Source organism: Opisthocomus hoazin, chromosome 15, assembly GCF_030867145.1.
Source record: "Opisthocomus hoazin isolate bOpiHoa1 chromosome 15, bOpiHoa1.hap1, whole genome shotgun sequence".
Taxonomy (NCBI): domain Eukaryota; kingdom Metazoa; phylum Chordata; class Aves; order Opisthocomiformes; family Opisthocomidae; genus Opisthocomus; species Opisthocomus hoazin.
The window spans coordinates 15002955-15016588 of NC_134428.1; the positions used below are offsets into that span (position 1 = coordinate 15002955).

Below are 13634 nucleotides of genomic sequence, written 5' to 3' on the forward strand. Positions count from 1 at the left end.
ACTGTTTTGTACAGCACACACTAACCTGCCCCGTGCCCGAGGCTGGCTCAAGCCATTTCCATTCCTCTGCCTACTGTTTGCCTCACTCTTGGGCAGCTGTGGCTGGTTAGAAATCAGCTTCCACCAGCTCAGCTTGCAGCTCTTCATGTTAAAAGGTGTCAGCAGAAGTTGAGGATCACCGTCTGATCCCCTGGCAGTCCCTCTGTCGTGTGTCCTCTGGAGCAAGGCTGTCACAGCTTGCCGACTTGGTGCCATTGTGGGGCTGTGAATCCATGTGGGCTGAATCCTCAGGGCAGAGATCAACCCCAGGAAAAACGAGGCATTGCTGGTCCTTTGTGCCTTTTCCCTGCATGGGCATTGAGTCCAACACATGTGGTTTCGGCTGGAGACATGGACAGCGTCCTGCCACAGAAAGCAATGCACCCAGCCACACCTAGCAGAGCCTTTGCATCGTCTGATGGGTTTGTGCATTCCCCAGGCTGCAGACAGGACCTTTTGCTTTAGGGGATGCACCCAGACTGGTAGTGACAGGCTCACGAGCACTCAGTCCAGCTCAGGGACTGAGGGAGAGGAGAACTGCAGCAGGATTCTGGCCTTTCAAGACAGTTGCTGATAGCTCATTATTCCTGTGCTCATTATTATCTTCTCCAGTACTTGACTGTCAGCTCTTTTCCTGACACTTGGACACTTCTCTGTGAAGACTGATACTGATTTTGAACTTAACCGCAGTCAGAAAGGCCTTGTGATATGTCTTAGACAACCTCTGACGAGCCTCAAACCAATTAGATGTTTTTTGCAGCGGGGGGTGCTTAGACGAGGGCTGTCTTAGCAAGGGTGGAGGTTGTAAGGCAAGACACCAGTCTGGTCGGTATTGGCAGAAGCGTGCCGATTTCTCCAGTACCTTTTTATATCCTTTAACAGCAACATTTGAAAGTGCTTTCCTAGCACTTTAGAGCCCTGCAGGAGTAACTGGCAGCCTTGGAGAATTTCTGCTGGTGTCAGCAGAAACTGTAACCTCCAGGATTTGAAGCACTTGAAAGAGACGCCAGATCGCATGCTGTGAAATGCGGCATGTCACAGCATTACAGATCGCAGCGGGGGCACTTTTGGCTGCTGTTGAAAAAAATCCACGGGAAAAAAAATGCGTATGAAACAAGGTGTCTAAATTTTTTTATTATTATTATTTACAAAATTAAATAACCAAAAGGAAACCTAGACTAGAAATGGAGCTGGACAACGCCTGTGTTTGTGTGTGACCCGTGTTCTGTGCGCTGAAGGCAGGCCGGGCCCTGCCCGCGGGGCCTGCCCCGGGCCGCGGGCTCTGCTCCGGGGGGGCCGCAGCGGGCCAGCCCGCGGCCCGGCGGTGCGAACGCGGCCCGGCAGCTCCCGGCGGGCTGCGGGGACGCGGAGCTGGGCTGGCCGGGGCACGAATGCTCCACTGCGGCGGCAGCGCGGCCCTGCCTCCCGCCCAGGCCTCCCCGACCCCGGCTCGCCCGGCTCCGCAGGAAGGCCTTGTGCCTCGGCACCCCGGGCCTGCACCCGGCCCTCCCTGTACCGGCACCGGCGGCTGCCCCGGGCCGAGCGGAGCGGAGGGGCCGCCCCGGTGCCCCACGGCGGTCCGAGACGCGCCCGGCAGCGCGGCCTTCCCCCGTCCCTCCTCGGCGGGCCCGTGCTGAGCGCCGGGGCTCCGAAGGGCGAGGCGGGCCCGGGCGGAACGGAGGCGCGGGGCTCGGGGAGCGGCCGGAGGGGCGGCGGGCGGACCGCGGCGCGGGGAGGCCTTTACGCGGCGCACGGCGGCCCGGCCCTTCCCGCGCTCACCCCCTGGCGGCCCCGGTGGCTGGTGTCGGCCCCGGCCTGGGCGGAGCGGAGACCGGTAGCCCGAACGCTGTTCGTGGCCGGAGGTCGGCGGCGGCAGAGGGGCCTGGTTTCCTCCCCGTGGCGGCGTGGGCTCTGCCCGGCATGGAGTGGGTAAGGGCTTTTCTCGGCCCTCCCGGCCTCTCGCTTCTCTGGGGTTCGCTGTCAAGGACTTCCCTGGCGCTTGTGCCTGCCTCTGCCAGGGCCTGGCCGCCTCGTTGTTCTGTCGAGGCAAGATTTGTTCCGTTTCCTACGGCGTTGTACCGGCTGTCTGATTCACGGGCAGACATCTAAGTCTTACCTTGCAGCTGCACATTTGGAGCAGGCAGGGTGAAAACACAGCAAAGGTAGTCTTAAGGACTTGTGTTTAGCGTGAAGATAAATTCTCTGTATTGCCAGAGCTGTGCTGGAGAGAAATCTCATGCTGTGGAGATGACAGCCATGGAATAAGCTTTAGGAGAAATGAGAAATTGTCCATTTGGAGTCTTTAAAAAGGGAGGAGAACTAAAAAGAAAGAAAACAATCTGTGGGAAGTCTTGGCTTGCCAGGAGTGGGTGGCTTACTGCTAGTAAGAGTTTATTGTCTCTAATTTTTATAAAGAAAAGGGCTCATTTGGCGCCCTCCAAATAGGGAATATTACAGGGCCTGTGTCGCACCCTGTGTTGTGTTCATTTATGGTATAAATTGAGCTGTTACGCAACACACCTCAAACATAAAGCCAGAAAGGGGGTTTATGACCTGCTAGTCTTATGTCCCACGTAAGAGGAGAGAAGACCTCAGAAAACTCAGTCTTGAAATCACTTTTGCAGGTGGGAGATTTGTGCTTCTTTTAAACATTGTGCCTTCCCCCATCCCATGCCCAGGGCTCCCCAGGGTATGTTCCAAGATGAGCTGGAGTGGTGCACTTCGCAGCTGGAGACGAGTCTGCTTTGCCTCAGCCCAACCCCAAAACGAGGTGTGTTGCTTCTCTCGCAGTCTGCAGCCGTATTCGAACCTCAGTTCTGATTTAGCAGACCTGGACATTTTTCTGTTTCTTCTCTCCCGTCTGTTTCCTGTTCTTGTGTTAGATGAGATTTGTTCTAAACACAAAACAACATAAGGGCTTGAACTTTAAGAACTATCTGTCTGGAAGCAGCTGTATCTTTCATTCCTGTGACATTCATTCTCCCTGTTTTCTGTATTCTTTCTCATGTTCTCATTTTCCCATGTAATGGCTTGTTGTTTGGTTCTACTGCAGCTCTACTTTTGTTTTCCAGTCTTGAGGAAATACTGTGTCAGGGAGTCTGGCCCTTAAATGCCAGTAGGCATTTTTGTGGGAGCTTGTTCCTCATTGTTCTTGTTCCAAAGAGAAATTACATGAAAGATAAAATCCTATAAAATACTTTTCAGAAGATCGCAGTTTGATCTAGTCAGTCCAACTTGTGAATATATGAAGGTATATGTCCTGCTCCTACTGATTACTTAACATTTAGAGGAGCGGTGTGCTTACCCTTTGTCAGATGCCCAGCTGAGTGTTTGCTGGTGCACCTGAGGTTGTAGCAGTGATCAATACGTGCCCGCACACCATGCTTGAGCATCAGACCGTTTTGTTACACCCGTATCTTCTGCTCGGTATCTGGTGTCTAGGAGCAGCAGCAGGGGAGAGCTGCTGCTGGAGGGGAGGCAGGAGCTGAGCACAGTGACAAGGCAAGCAGAGGCAATGACTTGGCCAGAAAAGGGCCCATTTTGCACAGTACCTGACGCAGGAGAGCAAAGCAGTGCTGCTGATGGTAACCAGGCTCTGCCTGAAGTCCAGATCGCCAGAGAAGTCTGTGGTCATGAGGCAGATCCAAGGTCTAACCAGGAATTTAAGTCCAGGATTGGGGTCAACATCTGGATCAGTGAGGTATCTGCCTGCAGCAGTGCTACGCCTGAGATCCTCAGCATAAAATAACTCTGAAGTGAGGGAGTGGAGAGGTTCCCCTGAAGTTTTTTCTAGCTCTCTGTTTGTAACAGCTCTTGGCAGCGAGCAGCCTTTGAATGCAGCCAGCTAAACTCCTTGAGGTAGGGGGAAATGTGTGCGCAGGACCCTGATGGCCAGGTGCTGTGAAGATACATCCCACTTTTCTGGGTGGCTGCAAGCCACACTGCGGCATTTCTGCCTTGCACTTGTGTGCTGTTGCTCTGCTGCTAGCATGGGACTCTCGGTGTTGGATCTGCACGATACACCTCATTTGGAGAGTACTAGAGAGATGCACTGCAGCCAGGAGAGATAGGTGTGTGCCCATTCCAAAATACTAGTCATGTACATCAAGCTTTTTTTTGTGGCTTGCAATGTGTGAGACAAACACTAGAAGACTATGCATACCTGGAGTTCCCAGACAGAGGTCTTTGGGGACCGCTGCCACAGAAGAACAACTGCTTTTTAGAGAATTTGCTGGGACACAATTGGGATTACTGTTGTGATCAGGCTGGTTTGTATGAGAATCAAGCAAGAGTCCTGCTTTTCAGAGTATGCTCACTACTCGGTTAGAGTTCTTCAAGTTTTCCAGTGAACAGACACCAAGCTAGGCTGTTGGGTTTGTCACTGGCTTTGGGGGAACAGTTCTTAAGCCCTGGGTAGCATCTCTGCCATTAGTAGTACCCATACTGCAGTGTAAGATTCTTAACGTATAGAATAAGCAGTTAAGAGCTTTTATTTTTTACCTTTAAGAACATTTCTCAGTATTTCAGCTTCTAGAAGCACTTGGATTTTCCTTTCAATCAAGCTCCAGTCATGGATTAGTCAGAGGTGCTATGAACACAGAGCATGTCCAGAGGAGACCCAGTCATCAGCATCTCACAATATTGTTTGTAAGGCCCGTCCTAACCTGTTTCTTGTATCTCTTGTTTTTTTTTCTGGAGTGCAGCAGAGGGGAGACACAGCACACTCGCAAGGTCCTGCTCTCCCATGAGATCCTTTTTGTGAATAAGTGACAAGCGATGAACCACGTGTTTGGCAATTATAGTCTCAAGATGGCTGAGGATCAAAAGAGCATGGAGAAAGCAGGTAATCTGAATTGTCACTTCAGGGAATGGTGATATTTTGTTCTTCTGTTGCAGATTTTGATCGGTTCACCTCTCTGCAGCTGTGCCTTACAGAGGGAGTTGCAGTAGCAGTGGCACCCCCATAGTAGGAAACTGGCATATTGATAGAAACATTGTTTATCTTTTCTAGGCATGAACCCTGGTGACCTGAAAGTACAGCAAAGCAATGGGCAGGCTTCAGGTGGTGTGGTATATGGGAAACAACCTGACCAAATCTCTGAGGCAAAGCCAGAGTGTTTCACGTCATTTGACAACAGCTTCCGATTTGATTTTACACTTCCTGAGATTGACCCAGAAGCAACCGGCGCGTCTTTGGAAGCAGTCCCTGGTATCAGCGGTGCTGAGCAGATACAAGACAATGTAAGAGCCACTGAGCAGGGGAACTGGAATGGAGCCTTGAGTTTTGCTGCCTCTGGACAAGAACCCAGCTTTGCTTTCAACTTTGCCATCCCAGATGAAGACTGTCCTCTGGTTCCATTAGTTCCAGCATGCCAGTGTAAAGAGCGTACAGCACATCATAAAGTGCTGGGTAGTTCACTGCCGACTGAATCAGCAGCTGTGCCACGGATTTCAGCCTTGCAGAAGCCTGAGTTGACTCAAACTCAAACACCCAAAGAGGATAGAAGCCATATCACGTTAAAGATCCCCCAGCCAGAGACTGCTCCTGGAGATGAGACAGTGACAGAGAAATCAACAGCAGATGGAGCTGCCCAGAAGAAGAAGAAGAAGAAGAAGAAACAAAAAACATCTGTCAGTAAAAAGGAGATAGAAGAAACTGAGATCAACAGGAAGGCAAAGGCAGAAGCTAACAAATGTCAAAATAAAGATACTTCCCACCAGGATGAAACCTCTCAGGTATTTAAATATTGATGGGATCCCATAATTTATAAACCCTTAAGCAAAAGAGAAACTGTATCTCTTTGCATAGTTTAACAGTTAGTGTACTGGCTTGGGATGAAAGCTGAAAGACAAGGATCGCTGCTTATTTCTTGCAGCAGCTTTTTTTTTTTCCGCTGCTAGACAGCTGAGGAGCCTGACTAGTGGAAAGTAAGTTAATGGTGCTTTGTTGTCTGCTTCAGACTTGTACTGAAACATTTCATGTTTAGAATTGTGATGGCTAATCTTGGGAAGCTGGGTGCCACATTTTCTTAAAAAAATAAAAAAATGCAGGTAACTGTCCTCAGTCAGTGCCAAGCTGGTATCTGTGCATGCTGAACCAGGCACTGTACCCCTGACTTGCGTGTTACTGGGTGGGATGAATTGCTCAACATAATGCAGATAGCAATGCTGAGGTGCAGAGCTGCTGCCTGGCATAGCGAAGGCTGTGGCAGCGTCTGGTGCAAAGCCTAGGGGTGCTGCCAAGAAGGTTCCCGCTGCAAGGCGTGGCCCAGAAATTGGCTGAAGTTGCAAGTTACATGTAAACACACCGTTAAGGCACACCCTGAGGTTTTACGATGTCCTGCTCTGGTCTGGGTCTTCGTTTTATTTTTCTTTTCAGCACTAGTGTAGTTACTATTATCAAACAGCGCCAGCTGAGCAACGCCGAAACAGAGAATCACAATAAAAACTTGCTTTTGCTCATGTATTACATGCAAGTCGCACTGAGTGTTTGCCTGCCTCTTGAAGTGCTGCTTCACCAGCAGCCCTACCAATAAACGCTGCTGAGTATAGAAAGGTCGAAAGATTTGAAGGTGGTATAAAGCCCTCCCAGTCCATTAGGAGACTGTTGTAAGGAAAAGGAGACAGCGTGACAGCTTTTCTGTTTACAGGTACATAACAGTTAAGAATTGCTTCAGCCCCAGGGTGCAGCCCTGTTTCCCTCTCCCGTCCACTGTTCAGTTGGCAGCTAGCTTTGGGACTTGGCTTCTTCCATTTTCATGGGCTCCAGCTTCCTTCTCACGCGCTTCTGGCTGAGCAAGCGTGCAGGAGCTGAGACACCAAGACTCAGCTTCTGATTTTGTCCATTATTTGTTTTTTGATTTTGGGCAGGTTTGGGGGTAGGGGTTTTTTTGTTGTTAATGCTTATTCCTCCCATCTGTAAGTTGATATGACAGCTTCTTTAAGAGGAAAGGCGCTGCACAGTTTTCCAGAAAACAGCATCATCTGAATGGCAGCAAATTATTAAATCCATCAGATAGAGGCAGTGAGTTGCAACTAAATATTTGTCCAGTGCTTTAAGTTCATCCAACGAAAAGCACTATAGGGAAAATGTCGTGAAGTCCACAAAATGATCACCAGAACATGAGATTTGGAATAGTCCTGACTTTGTGCAGATACCTTTTTTTCCTGCATAGCAACTGCTGCTCTAATTTTTGGATTACTTATTTGCTCATGCTCACTCTGCTCCGTGTTGCATAGCAGTCAGATGACCAGCTGTCGAAAGAGGTGGACTGGTGCATGAAACAGCTGGAACTTGGCCTGAAGACACAGAAGTCCACTCCAAAGCAGGGTAAGCATTCACGTACATGAGAGGTTTCCCCTGTGGGAAGGGTTGGCAGGCATGTAGAGGCAGAGCCAGTGGGGAATTTTGAACTGTGCGTTGTTTCTCCTTTGTGCTGCTTCAGTCGAGGAGGCTCTCCGTGCGATCAAGACACTGCGCAATGACAAGGCTCCACTGGTGAAGAAGCGTCAGCTCATGAGAGCCATGTTTGGAGATTACAGGAAGAAGATGGAGGAGGAGCTGTGCAAAGAATTGAAGCTCATGGAAATAGGTAGGAGAACGTTGCATGCTGGAGGAAGACAAGAAGAAAGGGCTTCACTCCTGCGCTTCGTATTGGTTTGCAGAGTTGGAGCTCACTGTATGAGATGACTGAACATCTCTCATTGCTCTTTTCTCCCCTCTCTAAGCTGTGAAATCTGCCAGGGTCGTGGAAGTGAAGGGAAGCATCCGCAACAAGAATGGCCAGTTCATCCGGAAGCGCTCAGGAGCTTGCAGGAAAAGCCAGGGTTCAGCAGGATCCCCTTCAGAGTCACCCAGGACAGGCCTATTCAAATGCACAACTTCCCAAGAAGAGTTTCGCTTTAATTTCTTTTAGGAAAGTCTTTTAAACTAAAACTGTGGCTGAAAACTCCTAAATCTCGTATAAACTTAAAATGGTGGAAAGATGTTGTGCAGTAGAAAATGTTACGCAAGAATCTCTCTGTATTTCCTAAAGAAAGGATTCTCTTTCAGCGTGCCTTATCTAGAGGTTTAAAAACAGGTCTGCCTACTGCGCGGGTGACCCCAAGACTCAGTCTACATAGTACTCCTTGGTCCTCATACTGTAGAAAGGCACCTTTGCAGTAGGCCAGCACAGAGTCTGGAAGGATCTGTTTTTCTTCCTGTGGAACTGACATTAACTTAAGAATCTGTCTTTTATACTGGGACATTTTCCCATTCTGCTATTGCTTTTAGACAGAGCAGACCTTTTATAGCAGGTGGGGCAGCGATGCATACGGAAGGGAATGGTTTGTAATGAGGATCCAGCTTCTGAGAAGATCGAGCAGTGTAAGCACAACAGGTAGCTGAATGCTGCCACTCTGTATGAGTCTGTGTGAATGCAGCTTTTGGTATCCAGAAGGCACTGGGCAGTCTGTGTCATCACTGCCACCTACAGAGTACGAGCTCAGGATCTTGGAGGAAAATGGGTGAGAATCACCCTTGCACATTCATCTCTTTAAATGACAGGTATAGAGTTAGAAGAGAACAGCAAATGTTGATTTAATCTAGCATAGGGATGTAAGGACAGTTGTTTCCAGACCGGGAAGGATTTGTGTTGCTGAAGCCAGGTTCTCCTGCTGGAAGGGATGCACAATTGGTTCTTGAAGAAGGGGAAGAAAAAAAAAAAAAAAAAAAGTAGTTTACTTCAGAAGTTGCCAGGTTACAACCACCAGTGACTCAGAGGATAAATCAGCTGCATGCCAAACCTTGGGTGGTGGTGAAATGGACTGTGAGAGCCCAAAGACTCTCTTGCATTTGATTGGTAATAAATTTTTGCTTTCTGGACAGTTTGAATGTGCGTCTCCAGTGTTTCGATACTGCTTCAGCCACTGAACCCATCTCCTATGTTCATGCATGAAATCTTCCCCATTCAGCCTAAAAAAGCTGAAGGAACAGAAGTCATTTAAAAGGGAACACGGTATCAGGTGTCCCTAGGGTGCAGTGCTTTCCTTCCTTTTTATAGTCCAGTAAGTCATCCTGTATGAGAAGCAAGAAATGGGAGTGTAGGCAGATTCCAGGGTGTACTGAGAGCAGCTGAGAGATGGTGGAAAACATTTGCTGGGAAAGACTTCAAAAAACCTGATGTTGTCTGCAAAAAATGTATTTTACTGCTAAGCTCTGATGCAGTTAGTTGCATCTGCAAGGATATTTTTTTTGTGTTAAATGTTTTAAAGAATGCCTGTCTAGGCATAAGGAGAAACTGGACTTGGGTAGCATACCTGATGAGGAGAAATACGCAGAAAAGACTTTAAGTCTTCTGGAAATCAGGAGGTTAAAACTGGAAATCAGAAGGTTAGCAGGTTGTTATTTTACTTGCTGAGGAGCACTGCTGTTACTTTGACTGTATGGAGCAACACTATACAGTAGTTTTTTGATTTCCAGGATTTTATATTAAAATGTATAAAAACTATATTATTGTCAAGCTTGTAGTGTTTTCATGCCATTTACTGAGATTAAAGAGCATCTTGTACATAACCCTGGAGCTACAGCTGTTTTCCTTCCTAGCTGGTTATGCAGCGTATGTCTGGGAAGTAGTTATTTTTTTCCCTGTTTAGTTTCAGGTAAAGCTAGAATTGCTAAAAAGTTATAAAATCCTGTGCTGTGGAAGGCTGCAGCAGTATTCTGGGAAGCATTTTTATGTAATTGCCTCACGCTTATATTATTCGTTATGCATTCACCATTAGAATAAAGCTATCAGCGAGGTGGACATTTGGTGTAACCTAATCCAGCCAGTTTATCTCCAAAGAGGGCAGAGAAAAATGCTTTCTAATATGGGAATGGCTCTTATGGTTTTTCAGAGGTCTTCACATAATGCTGACTTGCAAAGCCAACCTGTATTCCTTTTGCAGTGCTTCATTATTGGAGGACTCGGAAGGCAAAAGTTCGTTGATGCGATACTTCATAGCCTTAAATGTCACGCTTGACCTGTGGACTTGAGTGCAAGACCAGGAGTCAGCTGGGTCAGTTCCACGAGTCAGCTGATCTTGGACAAGGCATTTTCTCTTTCTGTGTCAGCTTGATCTTTTCATAGTCAAAGTGATGCCTTCTGCATTTTTGACAAATGTACCCAAGTTATTTCATTAATGATTGTGTCTTGAAGAGGCAACTCTGTAGTAGTATTTTGCATCTGAAATTACAGCAGTCTTTACTTCACTCTTCAGCGTCATAATGTTTGAAGCACCTCTGCTGCATTATCATTTGTTCAAAAGGAAACAAGCAATTTTGTTAGAAGTTAGGAAATGCTGTTGCTGCTCCATCAGTCTGTTCCCCTGTATAGGAACCACAGTGCAGTCTTCATGATGTTTTTTTAAAAAAACAGATGTTTTCACCTTTAAGCATGTCTTTGTTTAGGATTTCAGTGCTGTTTAAGGTTTCAGTGACATCTCTTGTTACAGCAGTGTCAGGTTTGGGAAAGGGCTTTGCTCTACTAGCTACTGTAATCCATGTGGCCGGAGGTATGGTCCATGCCCTAAGACATTAATGATGCACAGCAGTGGGGGAGAAAGGAGATGTTCTTGTCTGCTTGGAGTTCTCTGTTCCAGTGTTCTTGCATTAAGGAAATGTAGCTCAGTTTTGGTAGACACTTGAGCTTAGTTCTGACTTGCCTGTCTATTTCTGCATCCTCTACTCAGCTTCATGCCGTGCTTTTGAGATCCATGCAGAAGGAGTGACTGCATTTGTGGTACCGTATCTCTTTGGTGACTGCCCACCTAAATCCAGTGCAGCAGTGCCAGGCCCAGGCCTGTAGGCAGCAAGCTGCTTACAAGATCTTCCAGCACAGCGGTGACCTCAGGAATGAGTTAAAGACATGGCAGAAAAGAAGTGTGAAGTACAACAGTGCCTCTAGAGCAAAACTTGCTTGATAGCATTGGTCTTGAAAAAGTGAAAGCCTGAGGAGCAACTTCGAAAGTGAGTAATGGGATAAAGGAATGCAGCAAAGCAGAGGAAAGCTCTCACTTTTGGGCATAAAGATTTTTGGAGTTGTTTGTGTGGCAGGATGAGCCCAAGAGTGTTTTGACACACGAGCAGAAGAAATCTGGGTGTGATCTCTGCTACTTTTAGGCTTGGCACCCTCGTCTGTAAAAAGATCCCCCTAGCAAAGGTTAGGAAACGCAATCCCCTTCCAGACAGATCCTGCCTCCGTGGGGGAGAGAGCAGCCGATGGCCAGCCTCCCCCCTTGCAGACTGGCCCTGTCCTGGTGGCTGCTTGTCCCTGCTTAAGTTTTGGCTGTTAACCTGGATGCTGGGCACTAACTGGTAAGTTCTTCCAGTCCCTTCCCTTGGGTTTGGTCAGTGAAAATGCATTTATTGGTTCCTGGGCTGCCCATCTTCTGTTTTGAGTAGTTGGGAGGCAGAGCCACCGAGGAGCAGCCCACAAAGGATCTCCAAGATATCCCCGCAAAGTTCAGATGAAATTATCTCCTGAGTGCCAGCAGCCACTTCTGTGAGGACTCCCTCTCCCAAGACCAGCAAAGGCAGAAGGAAGCCAACAAATTGATCCTACTGAATCTGTAACTCATGTGACTAATATTCCCTTCTGCCATCTAAAATTTTTGAAGAGTTCTGAGAGTAGACTGTGGAATCAGCATCTAGTGACTCCTAAAAGATAAAACATTCTATTGTCTTCCTTTGGGGAGGAAAGCCCCGATTCTAACTTGTCTTTTCTTTGATTAGGAAGAAGAAAAGCATAGCACTTCAAGCAAGACAACAGTTTGAACACTGTAACAGAAGGAAAGCTATTTGAAGAGTAGTTGCATTGAACCTGCGGTTCATGAACAAAAAAAGAGGAGAAATATTGCTATTTTAAGATCATATGGAGCTGTGACACATGATCTCGTATCTTTCTGCCGAAGTTAATTTACTCTAAGGACAAAGTTGTTTTATTTTAAAATTTTTTGCTGGTCACTGTGCTGCTTTCATATTTAGACCTGCAGGAAGGTTTGTAAGCCACACTGCTTTAGAAAATTAAACTTTGACATCAGCTACCACAGTGCTTTGATTACTGGCAGCGGTCCTTCCCGTGGGTGCTGACAGCTGGGAAGCACTGACCACCTACTGTATTTTGCCCATCTGTCTTCTCTTCTAGTACATTAACGGGCACTACTAGCTCCTTGGTATCTCACCACCAAGATGGAAGAAGTCTGGGTTGTGTATCTCTGCCTGATATTGCTTATCATTGTGCTGCTTCTAATGAGGCATAACCCGCATGTGGAAGAGGCCAAGAAGGAGAGGGAAAGCAAAAGCCCCCCACCATCATCTTCCTTTTTCCCCAGTAATGTTGGCAAACAACTGGAGCACACCCAGGAAGAGCTGGAGAACTACCTGGAGAGGCTAACCCACGTCTTGTTTGACACAGAAGCCAGGAAAAGGGATGGCCACCATGACCAGAAGTCCCGCCATCACAGAAGCGCTGATGTGGTGCCTGAAACTCAGGAGCATTCAGGAAAGGAGGCAGCACGCTCTCAGCATCTGTCAAGCTACACAAGGGTTCAGGTATGAGGCTTATAGAAACTTGCAGACTCAACCAGACTTAGAGCTCCTGGCTGAGGTAGTGAATCCTGTTGAAACACATAGTCCGTGGACTTGGATGGGGAAGAGGTGTGGGGAAGTCCCGCTGTTTTGGAGTATACATTCCTATTTTTGCACTCTGTATTTCAACATTAAGCAGTCATTCAGAGACAGCTCTATGTGACATGAGTTGTATGCATGTTATATGTGTAAGATGTCAGTGTTGGCATTAGCATCTATGCATGTGTTTATATGTAAATTATTCCTTCCTATATTAATAGAAATAGGTATTATTTCTTACTTGAACAAATTGCTGTGCAGCTTTTCAGCTGTTATGAATCTCTCCCTTTCCCCACGTACAGCAGTGTTTTGCCAGTTAGCCCAGCTACGGATCTGGTGCAGTAGGGTACAGGAGCTCTGCAGACACCTATCCTAGCCAGCGGTGAATACACGGTATCGAGCCATGGGAAATACATAATTTTACTACTGTGCACAGTGATCATGCATAGTGTACTCTGTAACCATGAAAGTCGCTATTGGCATCCTGCAAAATTCTCTTTGCCTTGGCCAGGGCCCTTTTTTAGGGGATAGAACAAGATGCATGCCTTTATATTTTTATCGTTATCCTCATTGCAATACATCAGATTTTGTCCTTCAGATGACAGAGTTTCATGGCAGCTATGTGAAGCTGTGTTACTTTATGCTAGCAGCTGTTTATGTTCTTCATTCTTGAGACACATATCTTGCAGTGCCAATGCCCCGCTCTGTTGCTAAGCACGTTCTAGGTCCAGGTGGGAGCTCCAGTATGAAGCCCTCACCTTAGAGCAGAGAGCCAGACCTTGATGTCAATAATTGCACCCAGATGAAGAATCAAGAGACAGATTTATTTTCTTAGCAATGAAGGCACTACTGTAAACGGCACTTTCAGTGAGCCAGGACTTTATAACTTCTTAAGTCTTAAGGAGCTGCCTGAGCTACCTGGGGGAATTGGTACATCCAGTTGAAG

General features: G+C 47.3%; 1 protein-coding gene across 5 annotated transcripts; it reads left to right on the forward strand.

The window, feature by feature from the left end:
- The first annotated feature begins 1797 nt into the window (after positions 1 to 1797).
- Positions 1798 to 11030, forward strand: C15H8orf33 (chromosome 15 C8orf33 homolog). Of its 5 annotated transcripts, none has more exons than XM_075436959.1 (7): positions 1798 to 1968; positions 2718 to 2809; positions 4743 to 4882; positions 5051 to 5775; positions 7279 to 7369; positions 7485 to 7631; positions 10753 to 11030. In XM_075436959.1, the coding sequence occupies exons 3-7, from the start codon at positions 4816 to 4818 to the stop codon at positions 10866 to 10868; spliced, it is 1146 nt and encodes a 381-aa protein (XP_075293074.1). In that variant the 5' UTR covers positions 1798 to 1968; positions 2718 to 2809; positions 4743 to 4815; the 3' UTR covers positions 10869 to 11030. The 5 variants fall into 5 exon arrangements, with proteins under 5 accessions (XP_075293074.1, XP_075293071.1, XP_075293070.1 ...); XM_075436956.1 differs by lacking the exon at positions 10753 to 11030 and adding an exon at positions 7768 to 8914 and having other exon boundaries at positions 2664 to 2809; XM_075436955.1 differs by lacking the exon at positions 10753 to 11030 and adding an exon at positions 7768 to 8914.
- The last annotated feature ends 2604 nt before the right edge of the window (positions 11031 to 13634 follow it).

What these genes read in the sequence shown, in the direction of transcription:
- C15H8orf33 (XM_075436956.1), top strand. Translation starts at nt 4,816, where the DNA reads ATGAACCACGTGTTTGGCAATTATAGTCTCAAGATGGCTGAGGATCAA. An exon ending in AAAGAGCATGGAGAAAGCAG is followed by an intron (nt 4,883 to 5,050) that starts GTAATCTGAATT and finishes TATCTTTTCTAG; the next exon opens with GCATGAACCCTGGTGACCTG. An exon ending in ATTGAAGCTCATGGAAATAG is followed by an intron (nt 7,632 to 7,767) that starts GTAGGAGAACGT and finishes CCCCTCTCTAAG; the next exon opens with CTGTGAAATCTGCCAGGGTC.